The sequence below is a fragment of the Liolophura sinensis genome, chromosome 13, assembly GCF_032854445.1.
Source record: "Liolophura sinensis isolate JHLJ2023 chromosome 13, CUHK_Ljap_v2, whole genome shotgun sequence".
NCBI lineage: Eukaryota > Metazoa > Mollusca > Polyplacophora > Chitonida > Chitonidae > Liolophura > Liolophura sinensis.
In genome coordinates, this window is record NC_088307.1 from 8,032,748 (window position 1) to 8,060,540 (window position 27,793).

General features: G+C 38.3%; 1 protein-coding gene across 1 annotated transcript; it reads left to right on the forward strand.

The window, feature by feature from the left end:
* On the forward strand, positions 1 to 27,793 carry LOC135480815 (cubilin-like). The gene is made up of 17 exons (XM_064760743.1): positions 1 to 460; positions 754 to 867; positions 2,277 to 2,477; positions 2,885 to 2,998; positions 4,961 to 5,191; positions 5,870 to 5,968; positions 6,649 to 6,755; positions 7,085 to 7,182; positions 8,055 to 8,167; positions 9,986 to 10,102; positions 10,750 to 10,918; positions 12,909 to 12,997; positions 13,506 to 13,859; positions 18,534 to 18,714; positions 19,633 to 19,823; positions 20,696 to 20,827; positions 23,662 to 27,793. Exons 1-17 carry the CDS (start codon positions 316 to 318, stop codon positions 23,805 to 23,807), a joined length of 2,601 nt encoding a protein of 866 aa, XP_064616813.1. The 5' UTR covers positions 1 to 315; the 3' UTR covers positions 23,808 to 27,793.

Genomic DNA, 27,793 nt, shown 5'->3' on the forward strand with positions numbered 1-27,793 from the left:
AGTTTCTTCAATTTTTTTTGTTTTTTTGGTAACTAATCTGGATGGCTAATCTACCTTCTTTGATACGTTTTTTTGTTAATTGCTTATGTTGTAGAATTACTCTTTTTTTCTGTTGAAAGGCACAACAAATAGAGTGAAAAAGTCTTGAGTATGGCGTTACGCAACAGTTAAATAAATAAATTACAGCTTAAATGAGATTGTCTTTATGTTTGAGGTGGTGAGTCTTGCGGTGGGGTGTTGAACGCTACAGAGGGGACACTCCTCTCACCTGGCTACCCCGCTCAGCTTGATGCAAACCTTACCTGCGTCTGGTATATGAGTAAGACAGACAGGTATGCCCTTTTTCACCTGGAGGACCTAGGGCTGTCAGGATCCAAGGCATCGCTTATGATCTATAGTGGAAATGCCACTCATACCCAAAATGCTGCTGAAATAGTGGCTAACTTTAGCCAGACATCTGGTAAGTATGCCTGTACTTTTAGTATATGTGTTGAAACCTTTGATTATCACAAATTTTTGCTGATATTCTTTAAACTTTTACTTCTAGCGTAATGATAAGTATAACCTCTCTTTTGTCATTGTTCAGTTTACTTGTACATTGCAGTTCTCACTAGCTGGATTACCATTTTATATTTTTTGGGGGGTGTTTTTTTTTGCTTGTATCTCTTCTTTTCACATACACAGTTATATTGAATGCCTATGTGACTTTAATAGGGAAATCTTAATGGATTTCTTTACTTTTTTATTTTTCAGAGGTGAGGCCAGTTATAACATCAGATAATGTGACCACTGTTATATTGTACACTGGAAGCTGGCCTCTCCAAAACATGACAGCCAGACTCAAGATGCATTATGAGATAAGCTCTGGTGAGTTTGATGGAATAACAACACCTGCAATAATGTGATCACTGTTATGTTGTAAAAAGTGACAGCCAGGCTCAAGGTGTATTATGAGATCAGCTCAAGTGAGTTTGATGGAATAACACCACCTGCAATAATGTGATCACTGTTATGTTGTAAAAAGTGACAGCCAGGCTTAAGGTGTATTATGAGATAAGCTCTGATGAGTTTGATGGAATAACACCACCTACAATAATGTGATCACTGTTATGTTGGAAAAAGTGACAGCCAGGCTCAAGGTGTATTATGAGATCAGCTCTAGTGAGTTTGATGGAATAACACCACCTGCAATAATGTGATCACTGTTATGTTGGAAAAAGTGACAGCCAGGCTCAAGGTGTATTGTGAGATAAGCTCTTATGAGTTTGATGGAATAACACCACCTGCAATAATGTGATCACTGTTATGTTATAAAAAGTGACAGCCAGGCTCAAGGTGTATTATGAGATAAGCTCTGATGAGTTTGATGGAATAACACCACCTGCAATAATGTGATCATTGTTATGTTGTAAAAAGTGACAGCCAGGCTCAAGGTGTATTATGAGATAAGCTCTGATGAGTTTGATGGAATAACACCACCTGCAATAATGTGATCACTGTTATGTTATAAAAAGTGACAGCCAGGCTCAAGGTGTATTATGAGATAAGCTCTGATGAGTTTGATGGAATAACACCACCTGCAATAATGTAATCATTGTTTTGTTGTAAAAAGTGACAGCCAGGCTCAAGGTGTATTATGAGATAAGCTCTGATGAGTTTGATGGAATAACACCACCTGCAATAATGTAATCATTGTTATGTTGTAAAAAGTGACAGCCAGGCTCAAGGTGTATTATGAGATCGGCTCTGATGAGTTTGATGGAATAACACCACCTGCAATAATGTAATCATTGTTATGTTGTAAAAAGTGACAGCCAGGCTCAAGGTGTATTATGAGATAAGCTCTTATGAGTTTGATGGAATAACACCACCTGCAATAATGTGATCACTGTTATGTTGTAAAAAGTGACAGCCAGGCTCAAGGTGTATTATGACGTTGGTCAGTTAGGCTTAAGGCCACCTGTGGTAATATGATCACTGCTGAAAGGTTAAGACCCTCTGATTAGGCCACTAGCTCAAGACCAACAAAGTATTACAGTTATTTGAATCAATCTCTTGTACATGTACTGCACGACTGTAGCTGCAGTCTTGCATCAGGTTATCTGCCACAGCCTGCCAGTGGTTATATTACCTTTGTGTTATGTGTTTCTTTGTGATGAAATTGAACTTTCAGATGTCTAAGTATAAAATTTAGCATATCATTTGGTATAAAACAATTATGGGCATAAACTATGAGACCATGCACTTAGCAAATATGTTTTCTTTTAATATTTCAGATTGTCGACAGAAAATGAAAGTTTGGACTACTAAGGTTAAGAGTCCACTTTTCTCCCAGGGTGCTCTACCTTTGAAATGCTCTTATGACATTGAGGGACAAAACTCGCACATGAATTTTACGGTGTCGTTTGAAGAGTTCAAATTGACCAAGGGACACTTGATCATGAAACATGACAATGAAACTCTTCAGAATTTTACAGGTACCTTTCTGAAGATACGGTTTTCTTTCTGACATGTTTGAGGACAAAAGGTGATATACCATCATGATAATATGGGCAAGGTTTCTTCTGACAAGGATGTGTAAAAGTTTGAGTTAAGAAAAATCATAAACATGGGAAATAAAAAGCTTAAAACAGAATTCTTCACAAGAAAGTTTTTACAACCTACATTGTTAATGCCTACATTAATGCTGTAAAGTAAATTAATGTTTTATGCTGTCTTGTTTTTGTACTTTTTCAATTCTCAAAATTAGCCTTTCCTCATAATGAACCATTTGTAGAGTTTTAACATACCATTTATCAAGGTGCAAATGGTGACTGAATGGTTTTTTGGGGGTTTTTTTGTCACAAGAATGCTACTGTTTGAGTTTCTAACCCTTTTCTTTCAGGCACCAAAATGCCCGATGATGTCTTTACAAAGGGAGATAACTTGCTACTAGAGTTCACAACAGATTCGAAAGATGTGGAGAAATTCACAGCTGTGGTGAGCAGTGTAAACGCAGGTAAATACAGATAAAAGTAGCATACATCTAAAAGTTTGGGAATGTGTTGTACCTGTTGTCATTAACAACTAAAACATAATCTGACAACCACCTCATAGTTCTGCTGTGTGACATAGCATAACACAGGACAATCTGGTATTAAGAGGAAGTGGCTAACTTAATATTAAAACGGATCTAAAAGGACATGTGGTCAGTGTATTTTGATTGGATTTAAGAAACAAGGCATGTGGAATTCAGGTGTCAGGAATCAGAAGTAGATTCTCAGCTCAGAGCCTTCCAAACTGCAGGTGGGTACTTTGATGCCCCCTGAATCCATTTAAAACGGAAGAAAAACAGTAGAATTTAGTCATCAGACATCAGAAAATGTACTCCGCTTCGATTGAGATTGTTAGTTTTACCAGCATTGAGTGACAGACAGACTGTTGTCGTCGGTGCAACATTCATGTCGCAGCCGGTATCACTCAACTTGGCTGTAAAAATTTATGGTCTATTAACTGTGAAATCGTGCCAAATTCTCGAGAGGTACTAACATAATATGGTGGATGCCCAATTCGTGCTAGACATGGGCCATCGAATCACCCAGTCACAATGCTGTACATGCTTTCCCCAGATCTAATACAACTCCGGTAGCCTGTCTTTCAAAACATTTGTTGTAAAACTGTTTCACTTATGTTGTTTTCAGGGTGCTAATTAAGAGGTGTACATGTTGGGGTAATTATAGATTGAGTCACACGATGGCTTCTAGAAAAGCATACTGTGGGTAGGCGTACTGCATAGATTTGGCTGTGCTGTGCAAGGCTATTGCGGGTATTCGTGGCATGACATCATCCAGCCAGGCCTCCGCAATCAACAAGATAGGCAAAAGGTCCAACTTTAATGGGTTTTTTTTTAAACGGAAGTAGTCAACATAATATTTTGTTAAATGCAGTTTACAGACTAACACAGCATAAATATTGTCTTTAGGGAACATTTAGTGTGAAAATAAAGTCGCTGAAGTGCTTGAAGTTTGATTTAAATCGTTTAAAAAGACATGGGCGACAGCAAAAATTTGTGGTGCTGTTTTAAACATCATCTATTTATACATGTATACAGCGACTTCCAAATGTGTATTGACATGTGTTTTACATGGAGTGAACAACAGAATGTTTGGTATTATTCGGCCTTTTCCATCGACCATCCACTCATTCAGATGGCTGTATACATGTATATGCAAAACATGGCAGAAGATTGAATTTTTTTTGACTGGGTTACCTCCCCTGGTTGTGTAAATGACAGGATATGTTGAGTGAACTTCAAATGTCAGAGACTTTATGATACAATGTCGATAGAGATGAACATCGTATTTGGTTTAGTAAACTTATCATTCGCTTTCATACGTTGTATTGTTTATATATATGTGCAAGCCACAAGCGAACAGTGCATTGTGGGAATATCTGTGCTGCCTCATCTGCTTGTCATCTCTTCGGACGGACAGTTTAGACCAGTGACAGATTTCCCCTTCTATTTCAGGATATTTAGTTAAGAGTCCATTGAAACTCATGGTTGTGTTTAGCTGAAGTAACTCAAAAATTCTGAATTTCTTGTTTATGAGTGTTGGCAAAAGCATACGTTAACGTTTAGCATATCTGTGCCTTAAAAGCGTTACAACACGCTATACAATCATTGCAGATTTTGCCCGCATCTAAATTTCTCACGCTTATGCGTACATGTATGGTCATGTTAACAGCTCATCATTAATAATTAGATTTTTAATAATATTTTTCCTACAATAAAGATTCAGATAACATGTACTATATTTCACGATGTATTTATCTCTATAGATATAATTGTAAAAATGCTACTGTTGATGATAATTCCTGGGTTGTACATGCTGTGTGTGCCGCTTTAAAAAGTTAAATATGCCGTGTAATAAATTGTGAAATGCACACAGAAAAAATGTGTTAAAACTTTTCTTTGCTGCAGATTGTCTGTACAACCTGACGTTGAATAACTCAGGAACACCTGTGCCTCTTGTGATACCTGACAGCGTCCAGTCCCCGTTAACCTGTCGCTGGGTGCTCTCAGTCCCGAAAGACTACACCATAAGGGTCAGCGCTGATCAGTCCAGTCTTACGTCCAGCAGACTAATGGTCAGTGAGGGACGGTCACTGTTTGGCTCAAAGATACGGGTCATTTTAGGAGACCCTGAAACAGGTATGGGAAAATGATGCATAAAAACTGTTCACTTTGATGGGACATTTTTATACCAGAGATTTGATTCAACCTTATGTTGAGATATCGTTTTACCTTATTTCCTTATTCCAATGTGGTGATACCACCAGTGTGGTGATACCACCAGTGTGGTGATACCACCAATGTGGTGATACCACCAATGTGGTGATACCGCCAATGTGGTGATACCGCCAATGTGGTGATACCACCAGTGTGGTCATTGTAAGTCCCTGTCCAGGTCATCCTGGCCACTTCTCCAGTCACACGTGGGAATGTCTACCAGCAAACTGCAAATGTTCATGAGCTTTCCATGATCTCTGCCTGGTTTTCTCCCACCATAATGCTGGTTTCTAGTGTATTCTTGTGCACGGCAGAAAACATTAAACAAACCAGCAAACACACACACACACACAAAAAAAGAGGAACAAAACACCATATGACCCATAATTCACTTGATGGTATGTTACCTGTGAATTGATTTGATTTCAAGTTACCTGTGATTTCATTTGACCTGTAATTCACTTTGTGATTTCATTTGACCTGTAATTCACTTAATTTTATGTTACCTGTGAAGCCTATTTATCTCCTTTTACTGGTGATTTCATTTGATCTTGCATTACCTGTGGATTCCTTTTGATTTGATTTGACCTAAAATTACAGGAAAATCGTTTGTGAGCAAAAAAGATTCTGTGTCTGTCTACCTGTCGGTGGATCCATCTCTTATTCATGGACAGCTTCACATCACAGCCACTCCGCAGCGTAAGTCATACATGTAGTGATTAGGTGTCTAAATATCACTGATGCCGTTGCTGGGAGCTCAAACCCAGCTCATGCTGGTTTCCTCTCTGGTCATATGTGGAAAGGTCTTGCAGTAACTTGCTGATAGTCATTGGATTCCACCAGTTTCCTTCTGCCATAATGCTTGCCTCCAGCGCATAAGTGAAATATTCTTGAGCATTGTGGAAAAAATGTGTCAGGTAAAATAATATATTAGATGATCAGGCATTATTTATTGTTGCCCCACTCTCACATTTGTGGGGTCTTGATGACTGTAGGCTGTCAAGGATGTTTGTGTGGTCAGTTGGGCAGTCTATTTGCGTTTGTTGAAGATGACTTATCTTCCACCTGTATATGTCTGCTACATGCCAGTAACTCTAAGGTAAAAAATTCTCGAGCATGCTATTCTTAAACAACAGTCCAGTAAATGTATTGGCCATTGTGGGGTTTTTTTTTAGGGCACTCCAGACTTGTGCAGAGTCCATAATGTATTCGCTCACTAACTATAACATGTCTACGGTTTTCAGGTACTTGTTGGCGTTGTTTGCACTCTGTATGTGCATTGTTGTCCAGCGTAAATGACATAGTTGTTAGCACAACATAAAATTTAGTTCAAGCTTAGACACATATGTAATGGATAATACATATTTTCTGTATCACAGAGTATGGTGGTGTGTTTTACCATAACGGCAGTCTAGAAGGCCATGGGGTGGACTTTGATGGATCTAGTGAGTGGCATTATAACCTCATTAGCCTTGCCAAACAAAAGGTAAGCTGGCATTGGCTATTAAAGGATAAATTATTGTAACATAGTTTCCGAAAGAAAAAAAAAATAGCAATGACAACTGCCATTATCAAAAACTAAACATTATGACAAGGTTTTGAATTTTTGAATTAAGTGAGAAATACCTTTGTGGAATCCACAATTGTTATGAAAAAATATATTGAGTCTGCATTGACAAACCCTCGTCACACATAATCCCACTGTTTAAACTCGCTGAACAAAGAGACAAATCGTTAATTTATTGGTTGGTTAAATTTTTTATCATTTCTTCATTACTGTGTGGAACTGCACTGAATGTTGTCATTGTATTGCAGGTGAGGTTTGTGATAACGAACAGCTCTCTGTTTCCGGCAAGCTCCATACGGTGCTACGATGGCTTGACAGAGTCATCTCCCCTTCTTGCTGAGTTCAGGTATGTGACACCTTCTTTACTGGATCTTTTCGAGTGGCAGACTCAAGGACGAGATACACAGATGGTCCAGTTAACAGTAGAATGCATTCTGTGAGGTTGCAGTGGGTGTTTTATGAGCACACATACATTCTGTGAGGTTGCAGTGGGTGTTTTATGAGCACACATACACGGATAACTGTGCTGTAATAAAGGGAAGAATTAATGGGTTTACAGCTTTGGAAGTCTTGATACAGACATTGTTTTAAATTTTAGATTTGCTTTAGAATAATGGATATCATTTACAGCATCAGAATCATTAATCTGGCTGTGGGCCCTCGGTCACAAAAGTGTAACTCAAATTTTCGCAACTTTGACGTAAATGACGTCGCCTTATGGCACTGTAAACTAGGTGATGGCCTTTTGGAAAAATATTAAGAGAAATATGACGTACAAAGTTTTGTGAAAGTAGCCCCTGGTTCCACAGAATGATTATGCTAATAGGATTAATGTAGCTGCCATGGATAGTAGATCCTGTCCTTACAATGTGCTGCCAAGGTACGTGTGGTTACAGTCAATTAACATACGATTAAGTTGTTGAATTTTAAATATACATATATCATTAGGTAACTATCATGGGAGGTAACTCTTGTAAACAGAAACCCTTACCAATGGTATGGTCTAGGAATGGTTACATATACATATATACAGCTGAATAAAAATGGTTGATTTTATGTTCCATAACAAGTTTATTAACACTATAAGCCGTATTATCAGTATGGAAATACAGCAACAATGATAGAAGCAATATACTAAAAGCGAGAAACCTTTTAGAACCGAATGAGAAACCTTTTAGAACAAATCCTTGTATACCTGTATGTTGTTTGGCCTTCCAGGAGCGACCGTACATTTTACCCAGTGGTGAGCTCTGGTACACAGATGTTAGTTGTTGCCAGTAACCTTGAACTAAGGGGATTCTTCACTGCTGAATTTACAAGCACTTTGGAAGGTGAAGTTCCTTCACACGTATTTCTTTGTTAATGTTTTAAAATGCCCAAAATTCAGCTTTGTACAAAATATTTATGAAAGCATTTCCACCTGGAATTTCAGTTGCAGTTTTAATATTGTACAAAAGTGTGAATTACATATTTGTATAGATTAGGCCTATACACATGTACATATCAAAGAATAACTTAATTATCTAGTTTATTTGATTGATGTTTTACCTCTAACTCAAAAATATTTCACCTATACGACCGCAGCAGGCATTATTGTGGGAAGAAACTGGGCAAATCCTGGCGGCAAACACACGACCGTCTGCAGGTTTCAGAGATTAAAAATTTTTGCTTGTATTTTTAGGATTTTTGCACTGAACAATAACACTTTTCTTGATCCAGTAGAAAGGTAGAAAGTGTAGTAGGAACATAAATTTGATAGATTCAGTGCCGACAACTTGCCCTGCCTTCTCACAATCACCCAAATCCTGGTATTTAGTAACTAATCCCCCTTAAAGTGAGATAAGCAATGTCTAGACTCTTGTGCAGTTTCCCAGTTATTGGTTAAATGACATCACAACTTAATGGTTTCCCTTTGTACCGTTTTTTTATATTTATTTGATTAGTGTTTAATGCCCAAGTGAAGATATTGCACCTATTCATGAGTGGCCGGCATTAAGGTGGGAGGAAAAAAACCACGACCATTCACAGATTTTTGCCAGACCTTGCAACGTATTGGTGGGGGGCTTCTGTGATCCTTGTGCTTCCCTGGTGTGCTAATCCCCTGAGCTGGTTTTCGGAGGCCCCCAATTTGTGCCTTTAAATCACAGATTTCTGGCCGTAGGTGGGAAGGTCTTTCAGCAACCTTTGGATGGTCATGGGTTTCCCCGGGGCTTTGCCAGGTTTCCTCCCACCACAATGCTGGCTGCTGTCATATGAGTGAAATATTCTTGAGTACGGCATAAAATACCAATCAAATAAGTAAGTAAATAAATTTAAATCACAGAATTTTTGCTTGGTAGAGCTCATGCTCCTCACTGCGCATGTGTCGCTCTCTACGCTAACTTTAAATCTCTGCCATCACTAGACACGCTTGACCCCTAGAGGCGGTGCAACGCTCATAGGCTTAGCCTCATCACTACATGAATTTAGTCAGTAATCGTCAATAAAATTGGCCTGTCAGCAACCTGCGGATGGTCGTGGGTTTCCACTGGTCTGTGCCCGGTTTCCCCCCACCATAATGCTGGCCGCCATTAGATAAGTGAAATATTCTTGAGTATGGCGTAGAACACCAATGAAATAAATAAATAAATAAATCAATAAAATTGTTTTAGTCGATTAAAATCGTATTGTTCTTACTTCAGATAAAGAGAATGTTTATGTATCAATAATTAATACAAACGATGGTTGAGGCAGAGCTTTTGTGCTTTCTGACATCACTTTTATCCTCATCACCGTGACCACAGTGACCAAGGCGTTAAGATTTCTGTACAAAGTTTGTTGGCGGACGCAGTGATGTGAAGCAAATGTAGAGAGTGGCTCTTGCCCTGTTATGGAGTATGGATAAAGCTACACGTCCATGTACCTACCTCTCTTCTATCACTCACAGTATATGTAGTAGGAAATAAAAATTTTGCACTTTGTTATGTCAACAGAGAAGACAGTTCCTGTGATAAAAACAGACTTTACTCTGTCGTAATGTTGTGACCGAAATCCTTGTATTTAAACATTTTAGCTACCATTATTCCGAAGTTAATGCTCAAAATAAAGAAGCTTTGTCTGGTTCTAATTTTATTTAGGTTGTTAATGGTGGACATGTAACTGTTTTTCAGAGTGTGATAAAATATCGCAAGGTTATCAGGGTCATTACTATGGCAACATGACTTTGCCTGAAGGGTCAGAGGACAAGGTGTGCAGCTGGATCATTCAGCCAATCACAGATGAATCAGGTGGGAACAAATGAAGCTATCAGGTGTTTACTACATATTGATAACACTTGCTGGTTTTGTAGTCGATTAAAGAGTCTTTCACTGTGTACCACTTGCACTGGATAGTTCTTCAAGAAATGATCAAAGTATTTTTTTCTTTGTATGTTAAATCAAGATCCTTCCAACTGTTTAAAGATTATATCTGAAATGTTGCTAGTGTTGCGTAAAGTCTTAATCATGCATTAATTACTGCAATTCTGCTGCAATTTTTATACAAGAAGAGGTTTCTCAGATATAGCTGAATGAATCAGTGAAGGAATGATTATGGCTCAACGCCACATCGGTAGTATTTCAGCCATATCGTGGCAAGAACAAGGTGAAAACAGGGGGCCGTTGTTCAGGTTTTCAATATGGTAGTGAGAACATCAAAAATGAAACAAAATGTTCAGACATGTTTAAATATTGTTGAATGAAGTGGCAGTAGTATCCTGCATGGTTTCCTCCAGCGTTGTATCACTTGTATACCTTATCGTATGAATGAAATATATTGGAGTATATTCTGAAACATCAGCAGTACGAAGATGACAAAATCAGATTGCATGCTCATTTGATTGTGCCAGATTTTACTTTATACCAATTTGTCCTTTTTTTTTGTTCTTTACTTACAGGTGTTTTTCTTATCAGAGCATCCATGTCTGGGATTCATGAAAGTGATAATTTAAAATTGTACGATGGACTGTCGGAATACAATCTGAACGTGTTTCTGGCAAAGGGAGATAAGCATGGATCTTCTGCAAATCTACCTGTGGTTATTATTCCAGCTCAAACTGGAGCCAGGTGTGTGAGAACGTTTAACATTAAATGTTACAGAGATAAACCGGCCCGGATAGCACAGTTAGTAGAGCGTCCGCTTTGGGACCGGTAGATCCAGGATCAATCCTTGATCGAGTCACACCTAAGACTTTAAAAGAGGAAGTTGTAACTTCCTCGCTTGGCGTTCAGCATGAAGGGGATAGTGCAACGACTGGTTGACCCGTATCAGTATAATGGCTCGGGCGGGTGGCTTACTTGCCTTCAGTAAGTCGTCTCAGTGAAGCAGCACTAAATAAAAGAGCGGTGGAAATCCATCCTGCAACAAGGAGGCACATTACACGTACATGCACCCTAATGATTCCTTCGTCGTCATATGACTGAAAAATTGTTGAGTACGACGTTAAACCCCAAGCACTCACTCACTCACTCAAAGAGATAATGGTCGTGAGTTTTCCCCGGGTGCTCTGACTCACCTCTCCCTGCCGTAGTGCAAGTGGAATAAAACTCTTATCCAATAAATAAATCAGTGATAGAGATCCGCCAGTCCAGTTTTAGGAATTTATTTGATTATTCATGGTCGCCATACTCAGGAGTTTCATGACAGACTCAGTTTTATGGCCACGAGACATTGATTTTGCCTCGGGTAATCCACAGGCCTTTTGTAAGTTACGGACAAACTTTTTCCATGTGTATAGCAGAGGTTTGTGTGGCATATTTTTCTGAAAAGAATCTCATCTTTAGTTAACTAAAGACAGCAGAAATGGCCCAACAAGCCCCATTGACCTGCCATCGTCACGGGGGCCCAAAAACTGTATATACTGTAAATCTTTAACATTTTCTACCTCTAAAGCACTTTTTTCAGGAGAATTCATGAATATAATTATTATGAAAATGATGCTAAAATACTTTGCATGTATCACTAAAGATGCAAACCTTATAAAACTGTGTAAATTAGTTCTTTCCATTACATAATTCTCTCAGAATGTTTCAAAGTAATGAAGAATTAGGGTAAGTGAAGAATTAGGGTGAGTGAAGAATTAGGGTAAGTGAAGAATTAGGGTGAGTGAAGAATTAGGGTGAGTGAAGAATTAGGGTGAGTGAAGAATTCTTGGGTATAACATTGAACAGCAATCAGTTTTAAACTAATTAAGCTTCAGACAATTATGTAGTTGTGCAGTGTACTCAGTACGTACACTCAACAAAAATATTAATGCACCTACCCAAAATGCTTTGTTAAATTGACCTTTCATGATACTTTCCCCTTCCCACCAAATTATTTATTTATATACTGATTGATTTGTTTTCCTCAAATCGTGTGATCCAGTTGAGGTGGAAATTGAAGCCACTATTGATAATGACTACTTACATGTACATGTGCCCTAAGTGTTGAGTCAGGTGTTGAGAACAATATAAAAATTGCTTCGTGTGTGAAGCCGTGCACATTTTTGTTGAGTGTACATGATCAACATGTTGATAAAGGACCGCTTCGATGGCCTTATAGTTAGAGCGTGTGCCTTGAAGTTGGGCAACCCTGGGATCAAACCCAGTTTTGGTCATATGGAAGACTTTAAAAACGGAGGTTACTGCTGCCTTGCTTGTCGCTCAGCACTGAGAGGTTAGAGCAAGGAAACCGGACTGGTTAGCCCGGTATTGTTCTATGTGATGGGGTGGAGTGTCATGTCTGGTGTCTGCGGCGTGATACTTCAGTGGCAGCAGTACTTTAGCAGCATGGAGTCACAATGAAGAGAAAAGATACAGTGTATGTACACACACCTAATGACTTTTCGCCGTCTCATGAGTCGATGAACACCTGTTACGTATGATGTTAAACCCCAAGTATACAGACATGCTGTTTATTATTATTATTATTGATAAAGGTACAGGTAATAAACAGGGGTGGCTTTCTTTTGTCAAGGCTAACCCTTATTACTGCAGATATAAATACATGCTGTACAAAAGGTGTTGATAGATATAGACAGGGGTATAAATAATTGAGTGATTTTGTCTTGTTTAGGTTATCTCTGGTAGTTGATGACAATAATGGGACCGCTAATAACTACACAAGGATTGTGAAAGCTGATTATTCCTTCAGCTCAGACAGGAGTAAGTACAATAAAAACCAGCATACATATGCATGTACATGTGACTTCTTTAATTTACTCCCATGCATGTGGTGTGCTAGCAATTGATCAGTGAAAAATGTTTGTCAACAATCCTTTAGAATTTTAACAAAAATCCTCATTTGCCAGTCAAATCCAATTTTCTGTATTTATCAGGAATACCTCTTCTTCCTACTTGTAGTGTGTAAATGACCCTGAATGGTGAAAAAGTTAGGAAACAACCCATTTACAATTTTTTTAGAAACTTCAACCACAAACATTATTAAGTTTTTACATATTAGAGGAAAGTTATCTCATATGGGCACTGAGGATATTTTGTGATGTCTATGAAGTTAATATGGGGCCTTCTGCCTAAACAAAACATTTTAGCCTTTAAAATCTCATGGCAAGGCTTCCAAAATGTATGTCACATTGTATTAATATAATGTACTGGTCGTAGTTTGTTTTATTGCATCCTGGTGCTTTGTTTAATGGGTTTACGTTGTTCACAGTCTGTGGTGGAGTGCTGGCGCCTGGAATGGCTGGACACATACTAAGTCCTTTCTACCCTAATGAACACTACCCTCTCAATCTGCGCTGTGAATGGAATACCACGGTAGTCAAGGAAAAGCTACTATATATAACCTTCAACACGTTTGATGTTGCTCCAGAGCATACTGTGAATGTCCTCCAGTATGTGAATGAAACAGAGATAACCGAGGGGTCAAGACTGAGATTTAATGGCTCTGTAGTACCAAGTGATGTCATATTGAAAGGGCCAAGAGTCAATGTTACCTTCAACACAGAAAAACTCCACCAGGGAGGCAATTCTGGAAGAGGATTTAATGTTTCTTACAGAACACTGGGTGAGACCTTTGTCACAGTTGATCAGATGATGAATTATGTAAAATTTTAATTAAATTTCATATTATGCCTGTTGTTCCAGTTCACAAAAATACAGTTTATCTGAAGAGTATGAAATTTTGATGAAGGCCTTCAGCCTATTCAATCTTAAATGTCCATCTAATATCCTGGGTCGGGTCATACCAAGGCAGTAACAATGGTACTTGTTGCTACCTCACTTGGAGCTAAGCACTGAGAGGTTAGGGGAAGGAAACATGGCTGGTTGGCTCAGTGTCGGTATGATGTAACTGGGTAGGTCAAGTCTGGTGTCTACAGCACCAAACTTCAGTGACAGCAGGGCTTTGGTGGCATGAACTCGCCCTGCCATAATAAGACACAGTATATGTACACACACCTAATGACTCTTCGTCGTCTTCTGACTGAAAAATTGTTAAATACAAGGTTAAACCCCGAGAACCCATTCATTCCATCTAATATCTTGAAGGTTTCAGAAAACAGCTTAAACCTCAATCAGATGAATAAACATCAGATAAAATTTACAATGAAGCTAGTCAGTCTCTGCTGAGAAATGCAGGTGGATCTGAATTCTTATGATATAAGGATATAATGAGTCTCTTCAGTCTTCCTAAAAAATGCAGTCTGACAGCTGATAGTTAAAGACAAAGAGAGCTAAAATATGAAGTAAGTTTCATCAGACAAACCAGCATGATGAGTGAAAACTACACGTATGAGTATTTTCATTTATCTTTTTAGATTTTCTGAATAGCATTTCAGTTTTTTATTTTTACAGCGAGCTTTATGGACCATACACATACTGACAGTGTTTAGGAACTCTGACATCCGATACCTTTGTTAACTTTATGTAATAAGAATATGAAGAATTTTTCAGTAATCTTTGACTGATGGGTAGGAAGAGCTATTCCAACATTCGATGTTGTGCCTAGAGTAGGAAAAACCTTTTTGTGACCTCACCATTCAAAAACACTTGTAGTGTATTATCCATAAAGCCAACCTTAGAACTGAAACAATTTAACCCTCCACAAAAAACTATCTAAAATAAAAAACAAAATCTATTTCTAGCATCATAATTATAATATACATGTATTTCGTCTTCCTAAGAATTTGTTGTGGGCTCAAGTTGTCAACAAATGAACTTGTGAAGGCAGAACTGAAGTTTACGTTCTAGGAACTTTTTCTGAACAACTCTGCTCACTTCTATTTTGAACAGTCTTCTTCTGACATGACAACGCCTGGCGAATACATATTTCAGTCGAAAGCAGGATACTCAAGCTTTCTAAAAAGTATAATACTTTATTATTTCAATGAGATTTCACTGAATAACATTTAGAACAATATGACAACGCTGCACAAAATGGCTGGTTTGAGTCGAGGCAGCCATCTTGAGAATTTTATCCAATCTTAATTGTTTGCAGTGATGTTGTGCTGTTGTCTGTGCGGTTGATTGTTTTTCAAGAATCCGCACTTGCGGGTTTGTGATTTGAGTGGTGATGAGTGACAACTTGTGCCACTTGCGTGTGTCTTCGATTGGTGTACAGTAGAGCAGGATACAAACCCATGAACGCAAGACTTTAAAACATTCAAATATCCCACTGAGCTATCCGGGAAGTTCAAACTTCTCCGTTCAGGCGACTTTAAACGTTAGTTGTAGCATGAATCGTTTGTCTGACATAAGAATATTATGTCTGAAGGGTCCATTTGTTTCTTATCAATGTGAAATTTAATTTCTGAAGCTTTCATTTAAAATACACCAAATGTTGCAAGTGTGAGAAAAGGCAGAGTGGCGTCATCAATTCTCTTAGGCACAAATATGAACAGCAAAACAAAGTTTGTACCAAGATAAACAGGTGGGTCTAATTTGTGGCATTCTAATTACGAACATTTTGGATATCTCGAGGCCATGATATGTCAGTGTGACAGAAATTGTGTAATCTACTATCAGACTTCCCCAGAATATATGTAAGCTTCAATCCCTTTAGATTTACTCTCCAGCATAACTAATCATAGACCGAGTGACCATCCATGATCTTACACACCCAGTGTATGCTCAAGTAGTAACCTACATGGAGTACAATGGACTGAGCTCCTATCGGCTAAAAGCTCTAACGCTGTTGCACTAAAACTTCATGTAACACCGTCACGGAAGATCAACCATGCTAGTTATTATTTTCAGCATGCAAATATTGGGGCTCAGCTGGCATGAAAATGCATTCATTCTTGAAAAGGAATTGATAGTTGTTATGTCACTACACACACGTTTAAGTGGGAGAAGCAACTCGCAACAGTTGATTGTTGAAAAATCATTGGTGCCGGGCTCTGCGCCGTGACAATTCTTTTTCAAGAATCAACTGTTTCTCCAGTACAAACACATTGCTATCAGATTGCACATCCTAAACTGTGACGTAACCTTTGTCCATTCACTGCATGAAGTGATGTATGATAACACACAACTATTGCGTGAGACATCACTTTGAGATCGTTTCCAATGATTTAGTTATGTGTTGACGAAGGGCCATTTGACAAAGTGTTGTAGGGCAGGTCTGTATCATTTAATGACCACCACGGCCATGAAATTAGTTGATTTACAAGCACTGTAATATTCAACAACGATATCACAAATTCTGTCAGGCAGTAGCATACTGTCTCTGCCCAAATTGCATTCATCTCTTTTGTTGTTCATTTTAGTGTGTTGTCAGCAGTTTCTAAACAGCAAATATCAGTCAGTGCAAAATTCATTAGGGATGCGGAAGGTTTATGGGAATGAGAAAATGATATCTCACTGGACACCGACTAAATTTAATATAATCTTACGATGTAATTTTTTTGCTCTGAATTTATCACAACTGAAGACTTTGTCTGTCTTTCTTGCGTACACGGGATGTTTTTGTCCTTGTTTTTTTTTTATAGAATACAGTAAAATTATTGAAACACCATGTCCAAGCTGAGGTGCTTTCTTTAACATCCCCAAGAACTATGTCAGAAGTCCTTTCATCTTTAATAAAAGTCACAGCTACAAAATTGAAGCGTAAAATCCAGCGATAGTCAAAAGCCTAGATCAGCCTCAGTGGTGATTAGATTTATTTCCATTTGTTTCAGAATTGAGCATGAAACAAGTTGTACAACAACCTATTGTAATTTTGTAAACGTTTAATAGGGGTCAAAGTCACCAGGGCAACCAGGAATACCCCGGCTGTGCATCTACAGCTAGGCTATTTAAACAGGGTGGCGGGAATTCCTTGTAAACGATATAGTAGGCCTACCGTATCAACAGTTCAAGTAGTGGAAGAAATGTTCTTCCAGAATGTCCAATTTCCGAGAAACTATATTAATCACTTGTGCATTTATCGCTGAAGTCCACAACTTTTATCTGCCATAGGTTACTGCTTAGACACTTACACAGAAAATAACTTTGATGTAAGAGAGCTAGAGTAAATGTGATGTAACCTTGCTTTCGATAATGGAGACGTGATGAAGCTGTGTCAAGATGAAGTTTCACTGAATTGGGCTGAAAAAATCTAAAAAAGTATTTGATGCTGGTTTAAGATCATTTGAATGGTAGTCTTTCAGTGGGCGTAAACATTAGTCAGGTGCTGTCTTTCATTTCAAAGGAGGAGCATATGACAAAACTCTTCCAGGTGAGGAAGGTGTTATGTATACGTGTTGATATAGGTCTACATATAACGATACTTTTCCGTCCCTGATGAAAATACAATCTGAACCCTCATATACTCCGTTCACACGGGCAAAGTTAAGCTGGTTTAACTTGCGAAAGTGACTTTGAGCCAGTGTGACGTCGCTTGTGGGCGCATTTAATCAGGTTTATTTGCCCCAGCTAGCGATGTGACTTTAAGCCAGTTTCAGGGCCTGAGCGGGCTTATATGTGCTGTGTGAACGATAACTGGATTAAATGCCTCGGGTACTTAAAGGTCAGGATGACGTCGCAATTACTGGACCGGCTAAAATGTGACCGTGTGAACGACCAAATCCCTGCACTGGCTTAAAACCGGCTTGGCCATATTGTTGTGTGAACGCACGCATATTTACAACTCGCTTTGATTTAAACCAGTTCAGATTTGATGCATTTCGAATTTTGGCAGTTCAGATTTGATTTGATTTAAATTTTGGCAGTTCAGATTTGATTCGGTTTAAATAGTTGATTCGGTTTGAACAGTAATAGTTGATGGAGGATCTGACTAAACTTTTCAGTTCAAGAAATACAGTCTTAATGCATATTAATGTATAGTTTTAAGTGGTCTGTCTATTAATGCTTACTTAAAATTTGTAGGAGTCCTTTCTTTTTAGGAAGGAGAATGTGACAAAAGTTCTTGGGTGGGCCAAAAATGCAATCTGGACTCCCGTAGTTTATGATGGAGAACATGAGAAAACTTCTGCCTCTGCCCAAAATGTAAACTGAAATCCCATAGTCATGATAGTCAATGAAGGAGGATATGACGACACTCTTCAGTGTGCTGAAAATGTCATCTGAACTCTCATAACTAATGAAGGGGTATAGGATGAAACTATTCAGTCTTTTTGAGCGAAAAAAATGTTTAGGTAAGACTCTCTCATTTCTACCCCCTTACTAAATCCACCTGTTTTTCAAGGCAGGATTTGTAATTTATTAGTGGTGTATTTAAGATGTTTCTTCTTTACTTCAGATTGTGGAGGTAGACTGACTAGCAGGAAGACAGAGTTGTCTACCCCTGGTTTCCCCACTCATGTTTCTTCTACAACAGAATGTATATGGATCATTGAGGTTCCTCTCAATGTCAGCCTCAACAACTCTGTGCCTGTACTCTCTATAAACATCGATCTGGAAGGTTTCTCAAATACTTCACGGTTTGTATAGTTTTCGTAATTATGGTATTTAAAGTAAAAGAAACCAAGATGATAAAGTAACCATCGGTGGAAGGATCATTTAGAAATATATCCAGACTTTCATAGTTTTTATTTATTACTTTTGTGCTGGTGATTTGTAATGTGCTTGTTTCGTTGAGATTTGTTGGCAAGCCTGCTCATGGTGAACTTGTTGCATGCTGCTTTCGAGCTTGTGGCATGTTGCTGATGAGCTAGTGAGCTTGTGACCTCTTGCAAGTGTGCTAGTTGTGAAGTTATTCATATGCTAGAACTGTGCTGGGTATGAGCTCATGGTACACCACATGTGTGCTGTTGACAAGCTTGTGACTTGTTGCAAGTGTGATGTTGGTGATCGTGTTGCGTCCTACAAGTGTACCAGGGTTGAGCTAGTGACATCCTAGTAGTGCGCTAGTTTTGAGCTAATGACACGCTATAAGTGTGCTAGTGTTGAGCTAGTGACATCCCATAAGTGTGCTAGTATTGAACTAGTGGCATGCTACAAGTGTGCTAGTATTGAGCTAGTGGTATCCTACAAGTGTGCTAGTATTGAGCTAGTGGTATCTTACAAATGTCCTAGTATTGAGCCAGTGGTATCCTACTAGTGTGCTGGTATTGAGCTAGTGGTATGATACAAGTGTGCTAAGTGTGCTGGTGTTGAGCTCGTGGCATCCTACAAATGAGCTAGTGGTACTAGTTACAAGCCAGCTGAACTATGGTTTCCTGAAACATACACAATATTATTTCCATCACTGGCCTGCTTTTCAGTTGTTATACATTTATGACAGAATGCTGGGGAAATTTGTAGAAAAAAAATAGTTTGTTCAGGTACTGGAAATATTTTGTGTCCATTAATGTGTTAAATGTTTTATCATGTACATATTATGGTCTTGTCTTTTACAGAAGTAACTTTCTCCAGTTCCGAGATGGAAATTCTCTGCATGCACCTATCAGTAACATCAAACTGACCAATGGAAAGACAACTGGGCTGCACTCACGAACCAATAAATTCTGGATTCGGTATATCTACCAGTTGCATAACTCACCATCCAATGCTCCAGGATTTGCATTTAAGATGAGCTACACAACATATGGTAAGAAATGCATGTTATTTATTTATTTATTTGGTGACTTACGCCGTACTCAAAAATATTTCACTTATTCGACGGCAGCTAGCATTATGGTGAGAGGAAACTAGGCAGAGCCAGAAGGAAACCCACGACCATCCGTAGGTTGCTGAGGACCTTCCCACATACCGCCAGAGAGGAAGCCAGCATAAGTTGAACTTGAACTCACAGCTACCACATTGGTGGGAGGCTTCTCGGTCGTTGTACCTTGCTGGCATGCTAGATATGCGATTTGCCATTCTGTCAAAATTGTATGGCCTTTCATCACATATTTATGTTGTTTTTTTTTTAAAATTCCACTTTGTCTTCGTGAGTGGCATTTTGAAATCAGTGCTAGGATGTTTTTATAAACATTTTCTGGGTAAAAGATGGATAAATCACATAAATCCAACACCCAAGGTGCTTTTTAGTCAAACTAGATAACTGTACCTGTAGCATATACTGTCTCCAGGAGAAAATCTTTGCATCACATATGATGTGGTACAGTATGTTACCGAGTTGCTGAAGGAAGTTTTTTTAATATTGCTATTATTTTTCACGCCTAAAACTGAAAAGCGTGATATACATATAAGTAAAACTTTCCTGATTATAGTGATTAACAACGGTTAATCAGTCAATGAACTATTTAATTGACACAAGAGTTCTTTCTGTTTTGAGAAAATTGTTATTAAGATATACCAAATTATATTTAATTTATTTGTTTGTAGAATTATCTGGCCATATGAATATTGGAAAGATTTATACAATTATAATACATACATATGCTCTCACAGTTTGGAGGTGCAAAGCTGGACCACAACTAAACTGTTTTATTTCTCCATGATATATTCTTCTTATAGACTGCCCTAGATCACAGCAGTGTGATAATCGGATATGCATGCAGCCCAGCTGGAAGTGTGATGGAATCGACCAATGTGGAGATGAAAGCGACGAAAAGAACTGTTCTAGCACAATAACAACCACGACAGGAGGTGAGTACAGGTAAAGGTACCATAACAACCACAGGAGGAGGTGAGTACAGGTAAAGGTACCATAACAACCACAGCAGGAGGTGAGTATAGGTAAAGGTACCATAACAACCACAGGAGGAGGCGAGCACAGTTAAAGGTACCATGACAATCACAGGAGGAGGTGAGTGCAGGTAAAGGTACCATAACAACCACAGGAGGAGGCGAGTACAGGTAAAGGTACCATAACAACCACAGGAGGAGGTGAGTAGAGGTAAAGGTACCATAACAACCACAGGAGGAGGTGAGTACAGGTAAAGGTACCATAACAACCACAGGAGGAGGCGAGTACAGGTAAAGGTACCATAACAACCACAGGAGGAGGCGAGTACAGGTAAAGGTACCATAACAACCACAGGAGGAGGTGAGTACAGGTAAAGGTACCATAACAACCACAGGAGGAGGTGAGTAGAGGTAAAGGTACCATAACAACCACAGGAGGAGGTGAGTACAGGTAAAGGTACCATAACAACCACAGGAGGAGGCGAGTACAGTTAAAGGTACAATAACAACCATGGGAAGAGGTGAGTATAGATAAAGGTACCATAACAACCATGGGAAGAGGTGAGTACAGATAAAGGTACCATAACAACCACAGCAGGAGGTGAGTACAGATAAAGGTACCATAACAACCACAGGGGGAGGTGAGTACAGATAAAGGTACCATAACAACCACAGGGGGAGGTGAGTACAGATAAAGGTACCATAACAACCACAGCAGGAGGTGAGTATAGGTAAAGGTACCATAACAACCACAGCAGGAGGTGAGTATAGGTAAAGGTACCATAACAACCACAGGAGGAGGCGAGCACAGTTAAAGGTACCATAACAACCACAGGGGGAGGTGAGTACAGATAAAGGTACCATAACAACCACAGCAGGAGGTGAGTACAGGTAAAGGTACCATAACAACCACAGCAGGAGGTGAGTACAGATAAAGGTACAGTTACAGCCACGAGAAGAGGTGAGTACAGGTAAAGGTATAATAACAACCACAGCAGGAGGTGAGTATAGATAAATGTACAATTACAACCACAACAGGGAGTGAGTACGGGTAAAGGTACAATAACAACCACAGCAAGAGGTGAGTACAGATAAAGGTACAATTACAACCACAACTGAGGATGAGTACAAACACGTATAATAGAATCACAACCACAACAGGGGGTGAGTACAGACATGTATTGTACAATTACAACCACAACAGGAGATGAGTAGGTCTTTAGACATGAGTACTTGAAACCTTGGCCAATGAATGCGTCAGTTTTGTGTTGTAAATATGACATCCCAGATAGGAAATGTGCAGAAATATTTTGTTGATGCACAGAAAGATTTTCTCTCTTTAAAAGAATAAGGATCCTTGTTACCGTATTCCGATTTCCACGCTCTTATTTTTCCTGGGATCTTCTAATGTCTGTAAGCCTATGGTTTACTTGATGCTACATGTTTATGCTGTCTTGTGTTTGTTTGATAGCAAGCCATTTGTCAAGATTGTCTTGCAGCAATGCAGTGTTCAGATCTACAAATGACCTTTAGGAAACATTACCAGTAAATTGTAATTTATATTTTCTGTTGGAGTTTCTAATTTTGTCAGGGTATTGCAGTTTCCTCATTGCTGTTACACTGACCACAGCAGTGTTAGCGAAAAATGCTGGAGTATGACATTAAAGATGATCAGTCAAAAATATAGATAAAATGTTTGACGAAAGTGTTATCACCTGAGCTAATCAGCCCCTTATCTTTGAGGTTGTGACCTTGAATCTGTATGTACAAAGTGATGTGCCTGCATGAAGGAGATTTAAATATCAAACAAATACCGTTGAAAAGAGTATGCTTTTCCTCGCAGGAGCATGCCATACAAAAATTCTAATATGTACCTCAAGTTGATAAATTATAAATAATGTCCACGCCTACATCCGCTGTGGGCGACTCCATTTTGCCTAAGAACTAGTCCTGAAGTCTTCTGTGTTAGGAGGGGAATTTCTGTCGGAAACTGGCGAAGTGAAGTTCATACATTTCCAGTAGAATTCTCCTTCCCAGAAGGTGGCGAACAGTACAGTTCGTTTTCCTCTTGACGATCGGGAAACCGGAATGTTGGATGTAGGTTCCGAGTTTACATGAACAAGGTGGCAGTATAAACAACTCTCATTGGTTGAGAGGCAACACACCCCCATCGTAAAGGACACGATGGACTCGGCGATTTATGCCAGCTTTGCCGTTTTCAGGCTTTACGTGTATGGCGAGGAAAAATGGCAAAATTAGGCAGCAGGCACCATCAGGATAGAAAAAAATGTGCTCTTTTCAATCTATAATGTCATTTTTTAAAGTTTTCTTCTCCTTTAAGTGAGTAGATGGCATGTACTTATTAGCAAAACGTGGTGGGCTACTTGCACACTACAGAATCCTCGACCTGAAAACCTAACCACTATCATATATGTGAAAAATTCTTCAGTAGGTTGTTTATCCCCAATTCAAATAAAACACATGAATGAATGAATGTACAGGGATGTTAGGAAGGCCAATTCCACAAAGCCATGTTTGACTTATGTCAAAATTTAAACCTCCTCACAGTGCTCAGTTTTTTGGTAATGAAAGCTAAAATTTGGACATATTTGTCTCGAGACATTGATGTGGTGGATAAAATTTTAGTCTCCAAATCCCCAAAAATAAGCGTTAACAGGGCGTTTTATATTTCGACTTAAGTCAGAAATCACTCTGTGGAATCGGCCCCTGGAGTACATGTAAGCTGCGTAGTCCTGGCTAATCAATTTACGTTGACCTTTTGTTTCCTTGCACAGTTGCTGGCTTTGTTGTCGCCATCCTGATGATCGTTGGATTTGCTCTGGGAGTTATAGCTGCAGTTGTGGCCCCTGCTGTGTACAAGCGTATCCGCTACCCAAACTACACCCACCTACGAGACATTGTCTCACCAATTGAGACATAAATCCACTTTTGAGACAAGGACCTCCTCTGGACGCTTAGACAGAGTATGTCATGAATATTTAGACTGCATTAATATGACTAGTATAAAAATGACCTTGAAATATGGACAGTTATGAGTACTCCAGAAGCTGTGACTCGTCAAGTTTTGCATTGGTCTTTGCTGCATTTTCTTCTCACCCCACTGAGATTTTAATATGTGTTATTGTTATTTTTCTGTTGGATTTTAGGAATGCAGGCTTTGAATTAAAACAACATTTTTGGGTGCTCGGACTTTATGTGCACCCATGCACCGTTAAATTCAAACCCAGGACTGTTGAAGAATATGCTGAACTTTTTGGCCTGTGAACACGTTACTGAATTTGCAGTTTATTGATCGAGATATTTTTTGATTGGCCACTGAATATGTGTTAACTTAACAATTTTTTTTTTTAGGTTTTCCTGCTTAAATACGGTATTTAGAGAACTACTTTGACATACATGTAACTTAGCAAAAGGAGTCCGCTATTTATATGTCTTAGAATTTGTATTAAAATTTTATTATTCTGAAGCAAATTTTTTTGTAGCACTACCCAATGTTTTTTTTTTTTTTTCTTCTCCTTCTGAGAAGGAGTTGATTCATACACATTCTGTGTTACATGTATATGTAGGGCCAGGTTATGTCTGTTCTGAACCTGCCCATGTGGAAGTGTTAGCTGTCATACTGTTTTAGTCTATACATTTATGTGTGAATCTCTTCAACCTCTCTTAATGAGTATACTTTGTGTACAATTTTTCTACATAAACTATTATTTCATGTAGCTGCAGAGAGAAAAATTGACATTCATTGATGAACATTACTTCAGATGGTGCCCTAATTGATAACATGTTGACAAAAGGAAGAAGGAATTTCAGTGTTGTTTGAGGTTTTAAATGTGCTGATAACATTTTTACCACAGCCCTATCAATCTAGTGCTATACAAAGCCTTCTGTTGCCTCACACACTGTATACCCCACAGTCTGGTAAAATAGCCTGTAAAATTATTACTGTATTTTGGTGTTGTGAATTGTGATATGATGCATACATTTTTACGATTGGTTAATATTATCCTTTTGTTTGCTGGACAAAAGTTTACTGCTGTGTCAAGTTTCATGGTTATATTTCAAAACCTTGTAAAAAGTTAACTGACAGATTCTTTTACTGTAACTTAAGAAAACATGTTTTTAGAAATTATATTCCAGTATAGCATTGAAAGTGTACGCATGTTGGTCATTCACTTGGCAATAGCAAAACCTTGCATGCAGTGGAACATGCGGTTTCCTTTTAGTATGTCTTATTTGACATCCATTTTGTTTGTACATGTAGAAGGAAAAAATACATCGTTGTTGTCAGGTGGGCTAAATGTAACTAATTAGCATACATGTCATGTCTGTTTAATATATATGGTGGCCTTTATGGGCACAATTGTGGGCATAACAAATAGAATGGCTAACAATGGAAAAAAAATCATTTTCATATACAAACTCCAATATGCATTTTTTTGTCCACGTTTATATTATTGCAAGAGCTGTAGAATATGAAATTATTATTATTTTGGTTAATATCACCTTGATCACCTTCGGTTGTCAAGCCTTCTGAACTTGTTTTCTATGGCGCTGCCAATATTGGTCAGAGAGTATTCTTGTCCGTTGAATGCCACGAAAACACTCGAGAGCCTTCTCAGGTTTGCTGATTTGGTTTGGTGCACTTTTTTTTTAAAATCTCTTCTCAAGAAGAAAACCATCCAGTAACTTTGCACGTTATGCAGTTGCATGTATATCCATGGACTCACTGGCAGTTTCCCAAAACTATTTAAGATGTTTAGCCTCCATGACTCATGTTTGACTCATTTTCGATGTTTAGCCTCCATGGCTCATGTTTAACCCATTTCCGATGTTTAGCCTCCATGACTCATGTTTGACTCTTTTTTGGAGGTCAGATTTCATGTTTGAATTTTTAGTCTTTTTGGCATTACATTTTCGAAAGTCATAAGCCACTTTCATTGAAGCTGTGTACATTGATCCACATTCAGAACTCTTACAGTGTGATTGACCTTCCATCCACGTTTTGTATGCTCAATATTACATCTCAAATAGTACTGGATCCTATTCAATGATGCTGCGGACATAGACTCATGGAATAGGGAGTTCTCTAGATCATATTAAATATGTTAGAATGTGGTCACTGTGACTGACCTTTGACCTACTTTGCTGAGGCCAGACATAGTATTAAACTGAGTAGATTTTCTACTCCCAAAAAACAGCGTCCATAAACAGAAGAGTTGTAATTAAATGTTCCAGTCATAAATTGTTATAAAAAAAAGTCACCAATTTTGAAAATTTTCACATCTACAGGTGTACACTTATGTGATGATTGGGATTAACAATAACATAGTCAAATAAATAATAAATTGTTTGATGACATGTTCATTGCATTAACCATGATGAGTGGATTTTCATATCACTACTGCTCCAATCTGATGGTGAAACATTTATTTCACTACTGCTCCAGTCTGATGGTGAAACATTTATTTCACTACTGCTCCAGTCTGATGGTGAAACATTTATTTCACTACTGCTCCAATCTGATGGTGAAACATTTAAGCTGTGCCATTTAAATCACCAAACAGGCCTTCAGGCTTTATGATTTTGAATGATAGAGCTGAATTCTTGTTATATGTAACCTTGAGAAATTAGTATTTTTGTTTGAATTATTTTCTGTGGCAACCTTGTAGATGAAGTAAGAAAGGTTTCAATTAGCACTGTCTTATGCTGTCTGTATACGTGTTGTTGTTAGTGTCCAGATTTTTATAGCCAGTGTTTTTTATTACAAAGATTATATCCTGTTCCAAATAATTGGAAGGGCGTCTGAGAAAGGCTGTAGTGACTAGTGCCATGTATTCAATACATTTACTGCCTTAGTCGGTCTTCGGTATCACAGCTGATCATCAAGGCCTGTTTGCCTTTGAATCTGGAAATTTCATCCTAAAACCAGGCCAAATTCAGGGTGGATTCTAGCTATACAGAAGAAACCTACTACCTACTATAAATTTATAATAAAGTATTCTGGTTTAAACAGGTGATAATGTTTGTACATGTGGCTGGGGCTGTCAGCTAAATCTGGACACTAATCCATTGAACTGAACAGTGTTGACTTAGGCTAACCTCTCCATACGTGTTCATACTCATAATTACATTTGTTTTCTGTGGAAGAGCTGGCATCTGAAATGAATTTCTAGCCTTTTCATCTATATTAGAATGGTTTAAAACCACCATAAAATACTCTTCATTGTCATTCCTAGTGTTTTTAATGTTTCTGTTAAGGCATGTATTGCATACTTTAAATTATAAATTTTGTCATTTGTATTTTGAGATTTTCGTGGTAGTGTTTTATCACTGATCACATTTTGCATTATTTACCCACGTGCTGATTTTATTTTAAGTTTTGCTGTTTAAAGTTAACAATTCAGAAAATCTTCCACTTTCAGTTTGGGATTTTGTAGCCCATTGACCTATTTCACAAAGCGATTTCAAGCCTTAGTCTAGAGTTGTAATCCAAACTAAACTCTTAAATATATGCATAGATTGATACAATTTTGACAGCTGATTCTGTACTGGAGTAGTACAATTTCAACCAAGACTGAGCATTCATCTTGAAATATTTTGCTTTGTAAAGAAGATTAAAATGTTAAACATTAAACCAAAATGGCTTTGTCAAAAAGGTCCCGTTACCATATTCCACAAAGCGATTGATGGCTTAGTTTTAATTGTAATTTCAATGGTTACACGTGTTGCAGAGATATATTGAAATTGTCATGATAAATTGTCAACATACCCAAGAAGTTCAGCCTAAAATGGAAATCATCATTCTCATGGTTTTTATGGCAACAGACCCCGAGCATTATGTTTTTTGTGTACATTACACAAATTTGTGAATTCTCACTCTGGCTCTCTGGTTTTAACAGCAGGTTT

Coding starts and splice junctions, on each gene's coding strand:
- LOC135480815 (XM_064760743.1), top strand. CDS start 316: ATGAGTAAGACAGACAGGTATGCCCTTTTTCACCTGGAGGACCTAGGG. Junction 2,478..2,884: donor AACTCTTCAGAATTTTACAG/GTACCTTTCTGA, acceptor CTTTTCTTTCAG/GCACCAAAATGCCCGATGAT. Junction 19,824..20,695: donor GATGAGCTACACAACATATG/GTAAGAAATGCA, acceptor TTCTTCTTATAG/ACTGCCCTAGATCACAGCAG.